This window comes from Anarrhichthys ocellatus, unplaced genomic scaffold (genome assembly GCF_004355925.1).
Source record: "Anarrhichthys ocellatus isolate YVR2014 unplaced genomic scaffold, GSC_Weel_1.0 scaffold103, whole genome shotgun sequence".
In the NCBI taxonomy this organism is placed as follows: Eukaryota; Metazoa; Chordata; class Actinopteri; order Perciformes; family Anarhichadidae; genus Anarrhichthys; species Anarrhichthys ocellatus.
The window spans coordinates 1-21,213 of NW_022280133.1; the positions used below are offsets into that span (position 1 = coordinate 1).

Genomic DNA, 21,213 nt, shown 5'->3' on the forward strand with positions numbered 1-21,213 from the left:
AGAACGCACTAGTCCCTTTTTGTCTGTAAAAACTTCCGGAACCTTGCCAAGTGGCCATGAACCACGAGGAGCTGAAGGATCCATGATTACCACGATATCTCCAGCGACCAAACTCCGTTTCCTCTGGTTCCATTTTTGTCTTTCTTGGAGCAAGGGTAAGTACTCCCTCACCCATCTCTTCCAGAAAAGATCTGAGAGGTACTGCACCTGCCTTCATCGTCTTCTTCCATATTGGTCATGAGGCTCGAACACTCCAGGTGGCAAAGCTAGTTTACCCTTCAGGAGAAGTAGATGATTAGATGAGCGGTTCCAGGTCATTGAGATCATCAGAGAGCTTGGTAATTGGGCAATCATTCAAAATAGCCTCCGCTTCACAGAACACTGTATGAAGCCCATCATCATCCAAGCTCTGCTGACGTATAACGGAGCTGAGAACCCTTCTCACCAGGCGGATCAACCCATCCCACCATGGTGTGAACCTGCTGGTAGATTAAAACTCCAACGAATTCCAACTTGTGACAGGACTCCCTGAATCCAATCATGATTCAAAGCAGTGAGTGACTCCTTTAGCTCTCTTTCTGCCCCAATGAAGTTGGTACCATTGTCTGACCTCAAGATCACCACTTGTCCTCTCCTGCTGATAAAACGCCGTAAAGCATTGATGCATGCATCTGTTTCCAGTGAAACGGCTACCTCCAAATGAATGGCCCTGCTCGCCATACAGGTAAATATAACACCATATCGCTTACAGGTTGACCTTCCCCTCTTTACTTCAATTTGTCCAAAGTAATCTACCCCTGTGTTGGTGAATGGTGGTAGATCGGGAAGAATTCTCACCGTAGGAAGATCTGCCATCTTTTGTTCCACTGCTCTTCCATTGTAGCGTTTACAAAAGCTGCATTCAGCAGTGATCTTTCTGACAGCGGAATTGGCCTTGGTGATCCAAAAACTCTTCCTCACCGCAGACAGTGTATGAGTCCATCCACCATCCACATAATCCTTGCAAAGGATTAGTGGATGTTTGGCTTCTTCAGGCATTGCTCCTCTGCTCAACCTCCCTCCAACTCTCAAGAGTCCATCCTCCAAAATTGGATCCAACTTATACACGGGACTCAGTCGACTCACGGTTGCTTTCCTGGATGACAGGGCAGAAATCTCCTCACTAAACCTCTCTCGCTGACAGTAGCAAATGATGGCAATCTCTGCTCCCATTAGATCATCCAGTGTCAAGATGCAAATCTTTGCTTTCTTTATGACACCTTGTCGTTTAGCCTGCATCGACCTATCCTGACTGGTGTTCTCCGGATGATTAGCCACAGACGCTTCCAACTGCTTTCTCGAGCGACTCTGTGCCAACAATATGGCCTTTAACCTGATAAACCAGGCAACTGCTTTCTTGAGCCTCCAGTCAGAAAAGTATGTAATGAGTTGATCAGTAGGACTAGACACGTCAAACACACCGATGACATTTGCTGTGGCCTCCTTTCTCACCTCTTGGTCATCCGAGTCCACGGACACTTCCAACACAATTTTAGGCCAGTCTTCCTCCTGCTTCCAAAGAAATGCAGGACCTTCAAGCCACCTGCTATACTTCAGAAAGTCTGAGATCTTCATTCCCCTCGACACATCGTCAGCTGGATTGTCCTTGGAACTGACATGTCTCCACTGTGAGGGCTCAGACGTTTCTCTGATGGTCGAGATTCTGTTGGCCACAAACGTGTGAAAGCGCCTGTCCTCATTGTTAAGGTTGTTAAGGTTTGTCAATCCAAAACACTGAATCCTCCAACTGGAAATTCAACTCTGCCTTTAACATCAAGTCCACTCTGACAGCAAGGCCGGCTGCTGACAACTCGAGTCGAGGAATAGTTACAGCCTTTAGTGGTGTCACTCTGGCTTTGCCGAGCAAAAAGGTGACCTGGATGCGGTTTTCCTGATTTAATATCCGGATGTATGTTACAGTTCCGTACCCATCTGTGCTGGCATCAGCAAAGTGATGTAGTTGGGCTTGTCTGACCTCTCCAAAATCCACTGACTTAACGCACCTGTCCGCATTGAATGCAGCCAGCAGATTCAAATCCTTCAACCACTTTTTCCATGGGTGTAAGATGTCTTGTGGTAAAGCATCATCCCAGCCACATCCTCTCCTACAGAGTTCTTGCTGCATAATTTTGGCCAGCAAAGTGACTGGTGCCAGGAACCCCAGAGGATCATACACTGAGCTGGTAACTGACAGCATACCACATCTGGTGTGAGACTGTTGTTTTAACTCCATCTTGAATCTGAAAGAGTCAGTCTCCACACACCACTGCAGACCCAGAGCTCTTTCCACTGGAAGAGGGTCTCGGTGCAAATCCAACTCCCTTAAGTCCTTGGCCCTTTGATCCTCTGCAATGGCTGGCAAAACAACACGACTACTGCTGATCCATTTTTGCAAGTTAAAGCCCCCCTTTCGTCACAGAGCAATGAGATCTCTTATCATCTGGATAGCTTCTCCTTCAGTAGCTGAGCTCTTCAAACAGTCATCCACGTAGAAATTCTGCTTGACAGATTGTGATACTTCAGTCGCAAACTCAGACTGGTTATCCTCAGCAGTTTTTCTCAATGCATAGCTTGCACAACTGGGTGATGACACAGACCCAAAGAGGTGTACAGTCATTCTATATTCAATCAGGTCCTTCGTGACATCTCCATCTGGCCACCAGAGAAAACAAAGAAAATCTCTGTCCTCTTCAGCCACATTCAGCTGGTGGAACATAGCTTGAATGTCACCCATGAATGCAACAGGTTCCCGTCTGAAACGAGTAAGAACGCCAAGGAGTGAGCTTGTGAGGTTAGGACCCTGCAAGAGTTCACTATTCAATGATGCTCCTTGGAACGTGGCTCCAGAGTCGAACACCACTCGGAGGGATCCCTTCCTTGGATGGTGGACGCCATGATGGGGAATGTACCACACCTTCCCTTTCCCGCAATGCAGTTCTTGCGGAGGCAATTGCTCTGCATAGGCTTTACTGATGAGCGTAGTCATGTACCCTGCATACTCCTGGTGTAAATACTTATTGTTAAGAAATATTTTTCTCAAACCCTGAATCTTTTGTTTATTTATTAAGTTATTGGGCAGATAGACCTCTTGGTTCCTGAAGGGCAACTTCAAACAATATTTCCCATCCTGAAGTACTGATGAGCGCTCCATGGTTTCCAGAAACTTGAGGTCTTCTCTGGACATTTCCTTTTCCTCAGCCTTTTCATTGAATTCGTGATTGTACTGATTGGTCAGCATTTTTTCCAGTTTGCAAACAGTTATCCTGTTCACCGTAGCAGAGGAAGTCTCTGCCCCTAAAGCACCACTGTTTCCATTCAGCGGACCACTAACAACCCATCCTAGCACTGTCCTGATAGCGTACGGGCCATTTCCACGGCTGTTGATGACCTCCCAAGGGTCCAATATCTTGGGAGCATCAATTCCAATCAAAAGGTCCACGCTTGGCTTTATGCTTGGGATGTGTACTTTTGACAAATACGGCCAGTTAGTGAGTTCTTCAGGAGTCACCATGTTATCAGCAGTGACTGGCATGTTCCTCTGGGTTAGAACATCTGGTAAAGTATAAAAATCATCACTGTCCAGACCAGATATCTGCAAACCACTCAAGGTGTACGCTGGAACAATCGTTTCCTGCCCCATTGTCTGTAGCAAGAAGTTGGTTCTTTTGCCTGTAATATTCAGCTTCTGCATTAGATGTTCATTTGAGATATCACTTCTCTCATTTCTGCATTTCAGATTCATACTCTTGGAAATGACGGTAACACAGTGAAATTAGTTCAATTTAATTTCTTCATAAAAAGAATATTAAACTGACAAATCTTTAGTCAAAAAAGTAAAACAATAAAATGACATATGAATACAATAAATGACATATCAACTATATGCAGATGGCTTGTAATGACAGGAAAAGCACAGGTGTAATTAGTGGACACCGGTATATTTCAGAATCAGAATCAGAACCGTTTAATTGTCAAAGTATGTTGCACATACAAGGAATTTGACATAGTGGATAGTGCATAATATTAAACAATCAACACAGTGCAAAAAATAGAAACATTAAAATTTACAATAAAATATAAAATATAGTGCACAGACAAACAGATAACAGTACTTTAAACAAGTATAATGTAAGTGTGATGTAAACGTGTCAAGTGTATTTAAATATAGAAACATAGAAGGGATGTGCAGGGGAGTGTACCGGTAGGAAATTGTCCTGGGATGACAGAGTAAGTGGGGGTCCCGGGCTTTGTTGATGAACCCGAAGATGGGAAAAAAACTGTTCAAGTGGCCTGAGGTCTTGGTCCTGATGGACCGCAGCCTCCTAACAGACGGAAGGGAATCGAACAGTTTATGTCCAGGATGACAGGGGTCGGCTACAATCCTTCTTGCTCGCTTCAGGGTCCTTGAAGCGAACAAGCAAATAAGTCTTGGAGGGACGGCAGATTGCAGCCAATCACCCTCTCAGCAGAGCGAATGATGCGCTGCAGTCTGCTCTTGTCCTTGGCTGTGGCTGCAGCGTACCAGACTGTGATGGAGGAGCAGAGGATGGACTCAATGATGGCTGTGTAGAAGTGCACCATCATTGTCTTTGGCATGTTGAATTTCTTCAGCTGCCTCAGGAAGTACATCCTCTGCTGAGCCTTCTTGGTGATGGAGCTGATGTTCAGCTCCCACTTGAGGTCCTGGGTTATGATGAAGCCCAGGAAGGACTCCACAGCATTGATGGGGGAGTCACACAGGGTGATAGGGGCAGGTGTGGCTGCGGTCTTGCAGAAATCCACAACCATCTCCACTGTCTTTAGAGCGTTGAGTTCTAGGTTGTTCAGACACAAGGTCACCACATGGACAATCTCCCACCTGTAGGCGGACTCATCCCCAACAGAGATGAGTCCAATGAGGGTGGTGTCATCCGCAAACTTCAGGAGCTTGATGGACTGGTGACTGACTGATGGGTGGTACAGAGGCATGGGCTCCTGCTGGACTGGGGGAGGGGGACCTGGTGGTCTGGAGCTGGTGGATGGGGCCATGGGGGATGGCGTCCGGACTGTCCCATTGTCTTTCAAAGCGACAGTAGAACTTGTTCAGCTCGTCTGTAGGTAATTCAGAGTGGGGGCTTTAGGCTTGTAGTTGGTGATCTGTCTGAGACCTCTCCAGACAGAAGCAGAGTCACTTGCTGAGAGCTGGTGTTGCAGTTTCTCACAGTACTGTCGTTTAGCGTCTCCCAACCTGTATTTTGCCTCTTTGTACATGTCCCTGTCCCCACTCCTAAATGCCTGGTCCTTGTGCAGCCTTAGCTGTCTGAGTTCGGCTGTAAACCTGGGTTTGTCGTTGTTATAACTCACCCTGGTGTTGGAACACAGCTGTCTTCACAGAAGCTGATGTATGACGTCACAACATCTGTGTACTCATCCAGACTGTTGGTAGCAGTCCTGAAAACATCCCAGTCTTAAGCCCGCTTTGTATCTATTATTCTATTCAGCTTTTGTACTCATCAAACCATTCAGTTAGCTCTTCAAACATCTGCATTATTTATGTTTCTACACGCACGCACTGACGCAGACACACACACACACACGCACACACACACACAAACATCGTCCCTCCCTTAGCCCCTCCCTCTTGATTTAGTGGCTGACCGTTACGAGGGCGAGGCAGCATCGAGGTGGCCAGAGTTGGACCGGAAATTAGACGAATTTGCATTAAAAATAAAAGCCTAAAATATTTCGTAATATTGGTCATGTGTATGGAATCTGTTGAAGCTACTTTGTTTCACAAGTGAATTCCCTGGCAGAGGATGAAAAATACCTTTGCTGTTTATATTTATTTTTTAATGTACTCCTTTGTCTGTTGATGTGAAGACTTCCTTGAAATTGAGATGGTTGATATCAAGGAGTTTATCCTCACAGCAAAATGTCATGACAGTGTTGATACACTCTATATCCTTGTATGGAACATTTCTTGGAATAATGTGTATATATTATATACACATATAAACATAGTGTGGAATGTACATATACAGAAATACAAGCCAAGTGCTGACATTGGCCAGAGCCCTGTAAAAGCCAAGCGACTAAATGTTTTTTTTCTTTTGCCCGTCCCAAAAGTAAACCTGCATCTGGAAGTGTTAATTTTAGTGTTTGTGGCCTTTTCCTGACTTTTTATCTGTAAAGCCAAATGAGTGTATTTCCAAAATATTTCGCATATTTATTGATCTCTTTTAAGATGCAATAAAACTGTGAAGATTGTGTTAATTACTTAAGACGAAGTCCATGTTCTGAAGTTGAATATTTTCTCATAACCTGTGTCTTACATTTATTGTATTCTATTTATTTTGCAATGCTCAGAGTTCACGGAAGGGATATCTCATGTTAGGTAATCTCATATTATGACATATAACTTCAGTACAATATATTATTCACTGCGGCTCTATTAGGCCAATCAAAAAGCTGTGTACGTGTTCAACGGTGCTTTTAATTTGAAGGTCTTTACCGGAATTTCCGTATTCATTCTGCTTGACTTGACTCTGAGGAGAAATTAAATCGAATCTCTTACTCAACTTGCCCAATACACTTTGTGGCAGCAGCAGTTTGAGGAAGAAAACTTGGCAGATCTAGGAATTTACCGATAAATAATTCAAGAAAATACTTGAGTTCTTTAGTTTGATAGCCCAAGCTGTTGCATTATGGACCCCTCTAAGTCTGCGACCGCTCCTCCACCGGAATGGGCCGGTGAGAAGTCCACTATGGGCCATGTGCCCCCTCCACCCTACCAGGACTACCCGAACCCGGGGTACCCTCAGCCCGGCCAGGGGTACCCTCAGCCCGGCCAGGGATACCCTCAACCCGGCCAGGGATACCCACCACAGCAGCAGGTAAGAAGCCCAACACCGGGGATAAAATAAAAATAAAAAAGCGAATATTTTTATTGCAGATAATAAGATAATACTCCTCTCCCCATTAACCTGCTGAAGATGATAGCAAGCCAATGAGAACACATTTTAATGTTGGTATTTTCTAAAGAGTCCTCTTCATGTGTATGAATGATGTAAAATAGAAAAGAAAAAAAAAAAAAAAAAAAGTAATTTGAGCAACAAACGGATCATTCATAATATAATTATCCTCATAAGAGTCCTGGTGGCAGGGACTTTTAAGAACTCTGTCCTATGTTATCCCACTGAGCAAATGTACCTTAAAAATCTGTTACATTTGATCAAGGTTACTAAAGATTGGAAAAAGTGAAAGTTAAGAAGACGTCTTAGCCATAGACGGTCATCAGTCACACAATAATCGTCTATAATATGACTGTAGACTTATAACATTAGTTAATTCTCACTTTTAAACGTGTTCACCAGTGTTCAGCTTTAATCTACTTATTATCTACTTATATACTTAAAAGATGGAATGATGGCAAAAAAAAGGCCCTCTGAGGTTTGCTGGATGCCAGGTATTTTCCTTGACGGATCAGTGTTTACTGTCAATGAATTAACTTTGTTAAATGATTCATTACAGACGTCAATCGTATTAAGATGATAATGAAAGGAAATTCAGCCAAGGATTATCACAGTTTGAGCTTTAATATATATGGATGATCTAAATATCCAAGTTGAATTAATGTGATGTCTCTTTTCTTTTTTTCCCTGATTATAAAGACATCAGCTGAAGACCACCTCTTTGGTCACTAAAAGCACCAAACAAATCTGTTCAAGAAACGAGAATTTCACCAATGGGGCCTGCTATGGTTCAATTGTAGTTTCGTTTCTTGTTAAACCTCCCAGTTTACCGTAATTCACTACTCTCCCCTCCTCCCCCAAAACCTGTTTATATTGTCCCTGAAAGTGAGTTTGACTTGTGCTTCCGGGGTGTGGCCTGCAGGGCTATGGAGCTCCGCCGCAGTATGGAGGTGCTCTTGGGCAACAGCAGTACCCGGGAGGACAGCAAGCCACTGTCACAGTCCAGCCGACAGTGTACGTGACCCGAGGCCCGCTGGATCACCCTGTCAACGACTACTTGTGCTACTCCATCTTCACCCTGCTGTGCTGCTGCCTGCCACTTGGAATTGCTGCCCTCATCTACTCCATCTCAGTGAGTTTGATTCACATGTAATTACAGTAAATTGTTCATGTATACACAAAGCAAAATGTCCCCAAACCCAAGTAATTTAATTCTGACTATGTGCCAAAACAGAGCCCATGCTGCAGCTGAACCGTGCATGTTTCAAAAATACAATAAACTTATAATGAAGAATCCCTTTTCAGTAAAGAAAAACAGATGGCATCACACATTTCTGTCTTGTATTTCTGTATTGAAACATGTCTAATAATTCCAGTAGCGCTGATGTCTTTGTGTCTCCAGGTAATGACAGTGGATTAATGAGATTGATTTGAAATTTTAAAAAAGAAGAAAAGTAACCTCTACTCAGCTAAAGAATAGCTAGGTGAGCTTTCTATTTTGTCTGCCACAGCATGCATTATAGCTACAGACCAGAGGATGAGGAAAGAATTTAACATCTTGTCTAAGGTGATTATGTAAATAATTTATAGAGGACACAGGTCACGGCAGAATGCATTTGCATGTGAGCGGATGAGTGTGTGTGAGCCAAGTTTGGGAAAGTGAATGAGATTTACTGGAAGGGGTGGAGATCTGTGAGGAAGAGAGCAGAGAGAGGACTGGGAAGATAGTGTCAACAATAAAATGGAGAAGACATTTTGTGGTCCTGAATGTTGTATTAGGTGAGAAGTAGACTGGTCTCGGTTACGAATATAATTTGCTAACTTAAGGAGGTTAGCATTAAGCTATACATTACCTCCCTTTAGGAGTGATTCTTCAGTTTATTGGTAGTCCTGTCTTTTTGTTGGGTGAGGTAACTCAAAGGTTAGTGAGTTTGCTTTTGCACTGTGTCTCAGCACACTTCTTCGGGAGGAAAGGTTGACTGATTGTTTCCATATGGTCAATGTTTAGTCCTCACAGGGGAAAACATTCTTGTGTAACTTCCTACACAAATCTATAAACAAAACAAATTAAAAGCCAAATATAACATTTATTCAACCCTGAAATATTTAAATATATTTACTGAGAGCCTTACTTTCACATGGAAAGTGGACTTTCTTTGAAGCTTTAAATGTCCTTTGAAATGTCTTTTATGATGGAAAATGTCTCATGGGGTTTCGGCTTGTTTCCGTGCAACGTGTGGCATGAGGATTGTTTAATTATTAACGAGAGCAATGAAGTATACGGGTATATCATACACTGCAAAAAAAATCCATCTGACCAAGTCATTTGTGTGTATGCATTTTGTGTGTGTGTGCATGTGTGTGTGTGTGTGTGAGTGTGTGTATTTGTGTTACTGGGTGCGTGCAACTTGCGGTCGCATACCTTTTATAGCAGCAGCAGTTGTTTGACTTTATTTTAAGACTTACTCCACATTTAGTATTCTCTATTTACCTTGATGTTTGAAAGCAACGCACAGAATAGAGTCCCACATGTTGTTTCTACATTCTGTCCTCTGATCTTTAACAACAGATTTTGTTGTTCCATTATATTAGAGCTCAGACCTCTCCTGCTCTTTAGTGAACAATCTCTGTTTAATATGTACGCAGAGCAAAGTCCATTGAGGTCAGTTTATGGACAGTAGACCAGTTGACTGGTCCCAGTGTCTGCATCTCTAGAGACAGAATACCGCGACTGTGACAGTTATTCAGCCAGTATCCTTGTAAGGCTGTTACTGTAATGAACATGAACGTCAGCTCATAGAAAGTTACGCAAGATGATGTCAGCTTATGTTTTTGTTATTTATTGATCAACATGCATACCAGGACTGATATATCTGTGATAAGCTAAAGTCGCCTGAGCCCGATTAGCTAAACATTGTTTACATTTTGGAGGGTCTGTTAGCTGCGAGCAAATTACATTTGAGATAAAGTCAGAATTTGGTCATTATAAGGCCAGATCTGATATTATGAGGTTATATGTGTGATGTTTATCGTCGATGGACAAAAGCTCACCTAGCTGTTCTCACCCCTGGAAAGAGTTGGCTGATTTTGTTACAGCAGTATGTGTATAGGGTCAATGCATTCTGGTTAATGATTCTGAGAAGAAGAGATCTTGTCCGTCGCTTATGTGAAGACAACATTTACATTTGGGACTTTTTTGTAGATATTCTATATTTCTTAAAATAAGATATTGAAAAATGTATTAGCAGTCAGTACTGAAAGATTGTTTTTTTCATATTTTTGGAATTGAACTGAACCTTTAAGTTAAAAGACTGGCAAGTTCAAGCATCGTCCTCAAAAGCAGAACCTAGTGTTGATGTAAATTCAGCTTTAGCTCATAAAGCCTTGTGGAAAACCCCAGTATGTCTCAACCTGTGCTCCTATCCTGCAGAGTACATGCTTTTAGATTTAGCAATATCAGAAGTTCTAACATATTTCACAAGTATTATTCACGCCTTCCTGTCAAACAAAAATACACTTAGTCTTACAACAGTTTCTTTGATATATCTCAAACTTATCATCTATTACTTCAGATCTTATAACACTTCAAATGTATGAAATGATAAAGACCTTTGCAAGGGTCCACATGAAAAACAGGCCATGACCCCAGTATCTATTTCATGACAGTAAAATACAAATCGAATTATTCTTTCTTAACAGAACCGCGTCAGATCAACACTCTGACAAAACTCGCTTTTTGTGAGATTGTAGCGGCATGAATGAATAGCAGAGTCTCTCCAAAAAGACAGGGGAATGTTGAAATGTATGAAGTCATTTATGGTGCACATTGCTGTTAAGTTGAACATATATAATGTATTTTGTTACCACGGTAAACAAAATAGTGTGTTTTGGCAGTTCATTTGTATCAGATTTTGAAATGGCTGTGTCCATGTGGTTCCACTCATTTAATGTACAGTGAAGAAGTAGTAGACATACAGTAACTTAATTAGATTATCCGTAGGCGGTCTGGAACAAGAACAGAAACAATACTAAGCTGTGTACATATTGTAGGAACTTGGCTGGTATGTACCCAGCTGTAACAGATTGTAGTTTCCATGATACGTTTACACGCCTCATTCTGGCTCTCAGTAGATAAGAAAATAGAATTTTATTTATCCCAATGTTGAGGAGACAGTGGTTGCAGGGTGCGTGTAATGACCTCTTCTGCTTAAACTTTCCACTAACTTTGAGGTGGCAAGAGTCTACAGCCATGCTAGCCACTTCGTGAGATTGCACTATAGCTTTGAGCTAAATGCTAACATGATCACAATAGCAATATAGAGTCATTAGTTTTATGCTTATTTGGTTTTTGGTCTAAAATGTTGGCCCGATGACGGCACGAATTATTTTTATTTTGTATTTATCATTGAGGTACCATTAAGGTCCCTGCAAAATTGAATGGCAGTCCATCTGAAGGTTGTTGACATATTCCAGTCCAGACTAAAGTGGTGCACAGACGACAGACCGATATTGGCCTCCCTGGAGCAACTTGCTAGCGTGACTAAAAACATAAAGCCGAGGTTATCAGCCGTTTAATTGCCAAAGTATGTTGCACATACAAGGAATTTGACATGGTGGATGGTGCATAACATTAAACAATCAAAACAGTGCAAAATACAAGACATGATTTAAAAATAGAAACTTACAATAAAATATAAAAATATGGTAAATAAACAAACAGATAAGAGTATATTAAAACAAGTATATTATTAAAGTGTCATGTGTATATTAATAGGGAAAGGAGCGCAAGGGTGTTTGAGAAGAAATTGTCCTGGGGATGTAAGTGTCAGAGTCAGTGGGGGTCCCGGGCTTTGTTAATGAGTCCAACTGAAGACGGGAAGAAACTGTTCTTATGGCGTGAGGTCTTGGTCCTGATGGACCGCAGCCTCCCGCCAGGTGGCAGGGGCTCGAACAGTTTATGTCCAGGATGACAGGGGTCGGCTACAATCCTTCTTGCTCAATTCAGGGTCCTTGAAGCAAACAAGTCCTGGAGGGACGGCAGATTGCAGCCAATCACCCTCTCAGCAGAGCGAATGATGCGCTGCAGTCTGCTCTTGTCCTTGGTAGTGGCTGCAGCGTAGACTGTGATGGAGGAGCAGAGGATGGACTCAATGACTGTGTAGAAGTGCACCAACATTGTCTTTGGCATATTGAACTTCTTCAGCTGCCTCAGGAAGGCTCTGCTGAGCCTTCTTGGTCACGGAGCTGATCTTAAGCTCCCACTTGAGGTCCTGGGTTATGATGGAGCCCAGGAAGAGGAAGGACTCCACAGCGTCTACGGGGGAGTCACACAGGGTGATAGGCGCAGGTGTGGCGGCTTTGCGGGGGTTCTGACTTCTAAACAGCCTGTTGATGTCTCTCTCCAGAATAGAGGGAGTCGACACTGGGAGGGGGGGGGGGGGGGTACACTAGGATAGGTGTTACAGAGGCATGGGCCCTGCTGAGTTGGGGGAGGGGGACCTGGTGGTCTGGAGCTGGTTGATGGAGCCATGGGGGATGGGGTCACTGTCCCATTATCTTTCAAAGCAACAGTAGAAGTCGTTCAGCTCATCTGCCAGGCGTAGGTCATTCATGGAGTGGGGGACTTAAGGTTTGTAGTTGGTGATAAGTATGTATGTAAGTAAAGGAAAATCTGTTACATTCTGCCATTTCGGTGTGTTGTTCAAATGGTTTGAAGCCCGGTAGTGTAGTTCTCTGACCTTTAGTTGTAACGTCATAACGATCCAACATAGAATTTGCACAATGCTTCATTCATTTTGCTTATTCTAAAAATATTTGGCAACACAGTTTAACAATAAGCTGCCATTGGAAGGAAGTTGATCCACAAATTTTGCCGTAATAACAGCATTTCAAGGTGGGGCTTAAGTAATTAACTACAACAGTTGTGTGGGGGCATTAATGATGTTTGGAGAGGGCGTCTTTGTTTCAGTGTGAGCGTTTGTCCTCAGTATGTGGACACACAGCTGCACAAACACAAATACCAATAATCCCGGTTTCCCACCGGTATTTCTCAGTGAGAAAAGTTTAAAAAAATGTTTTTAATGTTTATTCTAATACAAGGATCTCAATAAACAATCTTCAACCATGGAGGGATAATACCGTAATCAGCAGTAGAATGAAGTCCACTTTGTTGAACAGTTAAAAATCATTTGTTGATCCTCAGTGCAGCATCATTGTTAACTGTATGTTCCTGCAGTATTTCCTGGAAGTCAGACTCGGACTACTGTTGACTCCTGACCAGTTGCTTTAGCTCTCTGTAAGTGTCTGTCTCTCTCTCTCTGCCCCCCCCCCCCTTCTGTCTCATTAAATCCTGCATACTGAGCCCACGCTCACTCAAACACTTATGTAGACCAACACTGCAGGGGCACAAACACCAACGTGCTGCAACCTGAATGTCAGAGTTTCCCTTCGGAAACTCTCTAACCTTGTGGTTAAGATGACAATGACTAAGGACAGGAAGGAAGATGCTCGGTTCCCCAGTTTGCTTTATTTCCGTTTCACCAAATTTCTTCTGGGTTTGTTGTTGCTCAATAAAATGGTGTTTCACAAAGTAATGTGTACAGTGATGTATGACAATAGTGTGAAGTTCAACTTTTCTGAAATGCCCTGCACTGTAAATAGCATCATAAACAGCATGAATGGCGGCTACCACATGGTCACAAAGACCTAATCAGTTCGGCACTACTGGGACTTTCCCTGGATTTCCCTTGAAAAGTGTCTGTTCGTTGCTGCTCATTGTGCCCACATTATTCTCTTATGTACATAATAAGGGAACTGGATGAAGAGGAAGGCAGAGAGAGAAGCAGAAGAAAGATACAGGCAAAAGAAGAAAAAAAAAAAGCAACTGAAAGAAAATGGTCAAGACTTTGAGATCGGGGAGCAGAGAAGACAGAGACAAAGATGGACAGTCATGTCTTCAGCTGAAAGGCCAAACAGAAAAGGAGGCAGAGACGGAAACAAGATAGGAAATAACAGATAAGTACAGGGGGTGTGGTGAGGGGATATGGAGCTGGCTGCTGGAATCTGTCTCACTTAGCATTATCTCTCAGGCATTTCAACCTCGATGGTAAAGAGGGAAGAGTTACTTCTCAAACAAACCTGTCTGGAAACTGACTTAATGTCCATTTTAAGTGTTTCTGCCGAGAAAAGCAATACTTGGACAATATAATTCAACAACAAGGATTCTGATTCTGAGAACGATAATTAATTGCACCATTGTGTGTCAGCTCTCTCTTTGGGGGACTTTGATAATGAAGAGAAATAACTTTCTGCTGGACTCAGGATGAGACTTGAGAGTTGAAGTTCTCAACACAGCAGCGACTGGCGAGTTCGGACAACAGTCACTTTTGTCAGGATCCAACATCAGCGCTCCGTGTGTCTCACTCCAAGCCACTCCGGGCTTCTGTGACAGCGTCATGAAGCGGCCCTTTGTTTCCCAAAGCATGAGTTTTTCCTTAAAGCTTAGCACTTATCGACAGTGGATGAACATCCAGACAGTAACGTCCTTACAGTGTGAAGCCATGATCTGCACTTCCTGTCCTTCTGCAGAAACACAGTGCTGCAATAATACAGTGAAACCCTCATGTTTAGGGACATTTATTATTACATGTTATAGATAAAAGAATTCACATGCAAAATAACATTTCTGATTTTAAAATGTATTTAAAATATATAAATACAAATTTGATAATGTCTGACGAAGTATGGAAGTCAAATTCTAACTCACCAAATGATGAAATAGCTCTACATCAGGGTCCAGGAACAACATGATTGTTGCACTGTAGTTGTATTTCGGGGGATAGTTTCACCATGAGATAATATCCGCTTGCTCCCCTTAACACGCTACACTATTCAGCTCCCCATTTCCTGAGATATTGCCTGCAACCATTTCCCATCAGAATGAGTCCAAATATAACTCTTAGGAATGCATTGCTTTTCTAGAGAGCATTGCACGCTGTTAGGCTGCCAGTTTTAGGGATTAATGTCCCACTGGAGGCAGCTATGTGTTAAACCATTGAGCTGCAGAGAACAACATGAAGTCAAACACCTGTTGTCTGCCAGTCAAGATGGCTGTGAGGTCATGAAGGACTCAGCAGAATGGCGTGCTGTAAGTGATCATAATCATATCTGTTTACTGGAAGGCTTTGACTCTGAGGTATACGAGTACTGTTGAATTTCTGTTTGTATTAAACGTGATACCAAACAGTCAAATATTTACACACAGAGCAATATCAGCTCATTTGGAGATGTGGATTTAATATTAGACTTACTTTTGTGTCTTGATGAATTTATGTCCAATATTCACTTAGCTGTTTTAATAATGCTCCACTGTGTTCACCAGTGACATTAGGTGCTGTGTACATAGTGTACAGTTGGTTAATCAGAGCCTAATCAGAGTCGTGATTTTCTTTCTCTTCTGTGGGTTTCCCCCCAGAGAGTCAGATTATAATACCTCACAGAAGGGAGGTTTTAAAGACCGACCCAGTGGACCTTTGAAGTTGAAAATCGCACAGAGCTCACTTTGAGTAGGCAGGCCTCCCTGAAACTGGCTTCGGCCTTGAGGCTACGCCTGTTTAGCCTCCATAAGCAACAGCAGCCACATGATCTCTGGTTTCCTAAAAAGCACCTGCAGAACACAGTTGCCGTGTCCCTGCATCTGTATGTAACTGTGATAGTACGAAAACAGGGACGTGTGTGCAAACCAGAGCGAGCGGTGTCACAGAGTGGAATGCGTCTCCTCCTTTGAGCTCGCCTTCAGCGATATCAGATGAAGGCTCGGGGCTGAGTCAGGTTGGAATGAAGGCTAAGGATGGGGGAGGTTTTTAGCAAAGTGATGCGAAGACGGACGGACTGAAAGATCCTCCGCCATTGTGACTTTATTTTTGTCTTGCGTGAGAAAGCCCTTGCAGGATTTTGGTATCGGTTCCATTTATTCTTTCATCAGCTCCATTGACTTCTGCTCACTGTGATTTTCTCACAAATATCAGCCCGTGCTCTCCCATCCCCATCCTTCCCCACAATGACTCAGGCTGCTCTCATGCACAGCAAACCACAGACAGACAGACAGACACTGGCCATCAGACAGGCCCACTCACAGAGACAGAGCACTCAGATATTACTGCTGGCAGGCAGCCAAACAAGCAGAAGCAGGAAGAGGCATCAAATACAATTAAAGCACCACTGTATCAGTCTGTATAATATAATATAGTGATCCAAAGATGCATTCAAGCAGCTATTCCTAAAATATTCCCCCCCGAGTCAAGCTTTTTATTTTTATCAAACAACCTTCAATATTAAACTTATTACAGGGCATTTCAGAAAACCTTGTATTCTTAGAGGATTCAAGAGGCTTTTTCTTTTGTTATTTTGTAACCAGAGATGGACACCTGCTCATCCTGTGGTTTCTCCCATAGTTAAGACTGTTTGTGTTCATTTTTCCTAATCATTTCCTGGTAACACTTGTGTAATTTGGTACTAACTGCTGTTTGCTCCTTTTTTTTGTTGTTGCTTGGAACAAAAGCACAATTAATATTAATTCAATTATTACAGATTTAAAGTGGTGGGTGCTTTTGTGTGATTATTTGTGGAGATACTCAGTTTTACAGACCTGTTGATGAAAACAACTGATATAGAAACAATGTAAAAAATATCATCTCGACGGAGGACAATAGGGGCGATTGCATCTAATTGATTTACTTTGAGGGGTCAATGTTCTATTATTATTGTTGAGTTATATTACATGTTGTCATAGGTAGAAGGAAGCATCAAGGTGTTGAAAAAATAAGTGACCACAGTAACACGTTTTATTTATTATCCAAATTCCATAACATTTCACCACAATAAATGAATAAAACAATAAACCATCACTACAACAAACCTTGTAGTGATGTGACAGTGCTGAGCCCCATGGCTAACAGCTCCAGACAGCATCTTTCCCTGATACAGACTTTTATCTAATCTAATCTTGTTGAAACAGAAAGAAATATATATTTACCAAAAGCAACAGAGGCACGGTTTTTGCAACAGGATACACAGCTGTGGCTGAAAGTGAGCCAGACAGGTGCTGGTTATCATAACCAGCTTTACTAGAGCAGACAGGGCCTTCTCATGACACCTACAAAACACACACACACATTCCTGCAGCACTCTATTGTGTATCTGACTGGATTTGAGAGTTATCATTTTGCACTTCTGGTTCCCTCGTCTCAAAGTCAACGTTTTGTTCCATAATATGTCAGTTAATACCTTCGTCATGGATTTGAAGCTTTTACGTGTCTGACAAGTGGCTGAATGAGAATATAAAATCTTCATCACACCGACTAGTCCGCCTTCACCTCATTGTGTATGATCTCACTTATGTGACCGTGGTGTAGTCCGTTTACGACCTAACGTTAGCTTTTAACTTCTGCCAATTACATTCCAGCTTCAAAAATCATGAAAGCGTTGTTCATTTGTGAAGATTATCTTACTGATCGAAACCTGTAAGTATGATACACTTTTGTTAGCAGCAGAGCTAATTTTCTGCAATAATCCAAATTCCAATGGAAAAATCCCATCTGCTTTTTGTCAAGGGGAAAAGTGCAATGCTCCTTTCGGGGCTGGCTTCCAAAAACACGTCATTCCTGCAGCACTCTACAGCAGTGTGGTAATGAGAGTGGGGGTTTGATTTGATTCAGGCTCTCTGGCTACACTCTTGATAAAGGCACAGGGCTCACTAACCCCACAACAGGCCTCTTGCTTCATGATCAAATCTATCAGCACATGTTTTGATAAAACTGGACACCAGTAAAACCACCTTCATCATTTCCTTTTGTAAGAAATCAATCTTCTTATGTCCTTTTATGGGTTTTTTTATCCCAATATTGAGGTGCATTTTTTACACATGTGTCGGTTTATCTGAAAACATCTGTATTCAGTCTTTCTTTTCCTTCTTCATCTACACACTAAATGGTATTTGAATAGTGGAAATAAATAAGAGATTAAAGCTGGGTTCACCTGGTCAGTTTGTATTCAAAAGAGACTGTGTGCTTTAGATACTATACCAAAATCTCAGCAAAACTTGTTTGTAAATCTGATAGATTACAGTTGAAAATGTAACCAGTAGTGATTAGTTTCAGTTATGCTCAGCGGTTGGCAAATATCAGAACTGTGTGTTTCTCATACACTGAATGTTTTTACAGACATGACTGTTAGTCCATGATCATGTCGTTGAAGACAAGATTTAACAATTAAAAATGATAACTGCAGAGGGTTTTTGACAAACTCTGCTCTCAAAGTGAAAAACACAGACTTTGTGAAGATGGAAAGCAGAAGTTGAGTGAAAAAGATCCATTTTTAATTATATCTATAATACTAATATATTATAATGATATACATATTACTCATATATTATAATTATATACATATTACTAATATATTATAATTATACCCATATTACTAAAATATTATAATTCTATCTATATTACTAATATATTATAATTATTTACATATTACTAATATATTATAATAATGACCATATTACTCATACATTTTAATTGTATCCGTATTACTAATACATCATTAATAATATTAATGCATGTCTCTCCACACTATATTATTGTGGACATGGTCTAAGTCATGCTATTCCACCAAGCCAGACAAGACTCTTTATCTTATCTTTAAGGTATTTCTCTTTGCGTACCAACACTTTATTTTAGATAAGAGGTAAGTTTAACATTGAATTCATAAGGACAACATACCCTCTTTAATTGAATTTCTGTTGCGTTAGCCACACTAGGTCTGGTATGACCAGTAGCTCATGCTGGCTAATGTTAGCTGATGTTTGCAAACTAAAGATAGATGTTGCTGTATTACTGAGGTTTGGATTGCACTACGTTTTATCATTTACCTGTAATGGCCACTTAATGCCCCAGTCAAGCAGAGTTATGTACATAGGGTTGAATGCATGGCCTGCTAGCATAGCACTGCAGGTCTTGCCCATACTATACTACATACGTCTATTATGTGATGCACATGTCTGGTTATTCAGTACATAAATCTAACCTAATGTCAAAAAAACACAAGTTTAATTACATTCTTTCACATGTTTTGTTCTTTAAACTCACTCATATCGATTTCAAAATATTTTTCAGGCCCGTGAAGCCAACCATGCCGGGGACCAGAATTCGGCGGAGCGGAGCAGCAGGATGGCCAGGACACTGAACCACGTGGGCCTGGGACTCGGCATCGGGTTCTTCATCCTCACCATCGTTTACATTGCCGTTGTGGCAGGTTCATTTCACTAAATCTGTTTCATCATCTTTCCCATATTTCTAGTTCAGGTAATTAGACCACATGAGGAACATTCCTGGTCATCAGGAAGAATTTTGAGTTGAAAATGTGGAACCCTGAAGTCCCCAGATTGGCTGAAGGTTATTGATATATTAATCCACAGAAGATGGCCATGTCATCCATTACTCTCCAACACTGTAGAGAGTAACCAGTACAACCTTCCAAATATTCAGATTTGTTCAACATCTGTTGTGTCTGTGATTTGCTTTTACTATGTTATCACACATCAAAAATCAACAAAAGATATATTTTTCCAAATTTGATGCCTTATAAATTCACCGTAAATCAGTGTTGCTCCACCACACATGTATTATTATCCAAAGTCTTTTATAATCCGTGTTTGAATAGTAAATGATTATCAATACATAGTTTGTAGTGTGTCAAAATATATCTTGAGCTGAGGTTTGTTCAGTTTTGCAATTCAAAGATTGAGATTTGTCTGATTGTATGATGGCGGACATTTTGCTGCCCTTTCAGCAGAATTGTTGGCTGTAAATATTCACTTAACAACCTCTAGCTTTCTTAAAAGTATGCAAACATAGAATAACATACTACTAACCAAAGGATACTTCAAAAATACTCTCAGAAGTAGAGATTTGGCTTTGAATGGCTCCTGCTGAACAAGGGAAAGAAGAGATGTTAAGCCTGTTTGTGTACGGGGTCTGAGAGTGCACACTACAAGGTGATCTACTCCTCTTTGAATTACACCAAAGTCCTCCTCTTTATTCCAGCTGAACGGGAATTCACAGCTTCACATAAAATCTGCAGAAATTTAGCAACAGCAGAGCCAATATGGCTGACTCAGCCAGTTGCTCCATCAGTGGCTCTGGCTCTATTTTAAAAGCATATCGTTATGTGTATTGGTGTTGTTTGTCATGCAATGTTTGTATGTTCTTTTATTAACCAAAGCTGAAAAAAGTAAGATTTACTGTACAACAGATTTCTTTAAAAATAAAGTGAATATATTGAGAATGAAAAAAGACTCTGTGCTGTCTACTCTGTTTAGATGATTTATATCTGACCAGTATCAGAGTCCAGAGCCTAGAAGTCCAGCTCTCTGAGAGTGGCACTATTAAACTTTAACTGCATCCATCAAAGGCTGGTCTCAAGCAGTGTATCAGACAACAAATGTGCACTCTGCAGTCAAACAAACATACCTTTGTGGACTTTAAATATTGGTGCCTCAAGTTGAAATCACATGTAGTCGTGCGTCTGTATACAATTGAAGTGGTAAACAAAAAAAGCTCACTATTTCAGTTTGTCTCTGTAGCAGAAGTTTCTTGAGTTGGAGGAGAAAAGTGGCTTCCTCCCAATTTCAGGTAGAGGCTCAGGTTCCAGGGAAGGACTGCAAGAATGTGATATAATAATAGACAATTCTAGGCACTACCTTCACTAGAGGTTTTCAATCGTACTATAATGCTTTGGCAGGTATTATATTGCATTCTGTGTGGTATTAAAAGGTCTTAATAAACTTAAAAGTAACTTGCAGTCACCCTGTTGTGGAAGAATGTTTTTTTCTTTTGTTCAGTCAACATCTCAGGCTAGCCTGAAGCTGCCAGTACCCTTTGTGTGCAGACATTATAACTGCGACAGGGTTTTTATTGTCAACACAGAATTGTTTTACTACATTATGTAAGCTGTGCAAGAGAACAAACTGACATGACACAGCACTACAGCTGTGGAGTAGAGACTAAGGTCTGGAGAAACGTTGGTGCGTCATTATGACTTAATGAAAGTGATCCAAGGCTGTTTCGGTAAATGATACGCCTCGGTTTCCTGCTCTCACAGCCCCTCCCTCATTGTTTCCTTGGACACAACTTAATGTCCTTCAAGAATTAGAAGGAGGAGTACTGGC

At 41.5% G+C, this 21,213-nt stretch overlaps 1 protein-coding gene across 1 annotated transcript; it reads left to right on the forward strand.

Annotated features, from left to right (window-relative positions):
- The first annotated feature begins 6,568 nt into the window (after window positions 1-6,568).
- On the forward strand, window positions 6,569-20,338 carry LOC116399174 (cysteine-rich and transmembrane domain-containing protein 1-like). The gene is made up of 3 exons (XM_031876130.1): window positions 6,569-6,911; window positions 7,912-8,121; window positions 19,160-20,338. Exons 1-3 carry the CDS (start codon window positions 6,723-6,725, stop codon window positions 19,310-19,312), a joined length of 552 nt encoding a protein of 183 aa, XP_031731990.1. The 5' UTR covers window positions 6,569-6,722; the 3' UTR covers window positions 19,313-20,338.
- The last annotated feature ends 875 nt before the right edge of the window (window positions 20,339-21,213 follow it).

Bases quoted from the DNA above. Each gene is read 5' to 3' on its own strand.
- LOC116399174 (XM_031876130.1), top strand. From the start codon at position 6,723: ATGGACCCCTCTAAGTCTGCGACCGCTCCTCCACCGGAATGGGCCGGT. The intron at 6,912-7,911 runs GTAAGAAGCCCA...TGTGGCCTGCAG, and splicing joins GATACCCACCACAGCAGCAG to GGCTATGGAGCTCCGCCGCA. The intron at 8,122-19,159 runs GTGAGTTTGATT...AATATTTTTCAG, and splicing joins CCCTCATCTACTCCATCTCA to GCCCGTGAAGCCAACCATGC.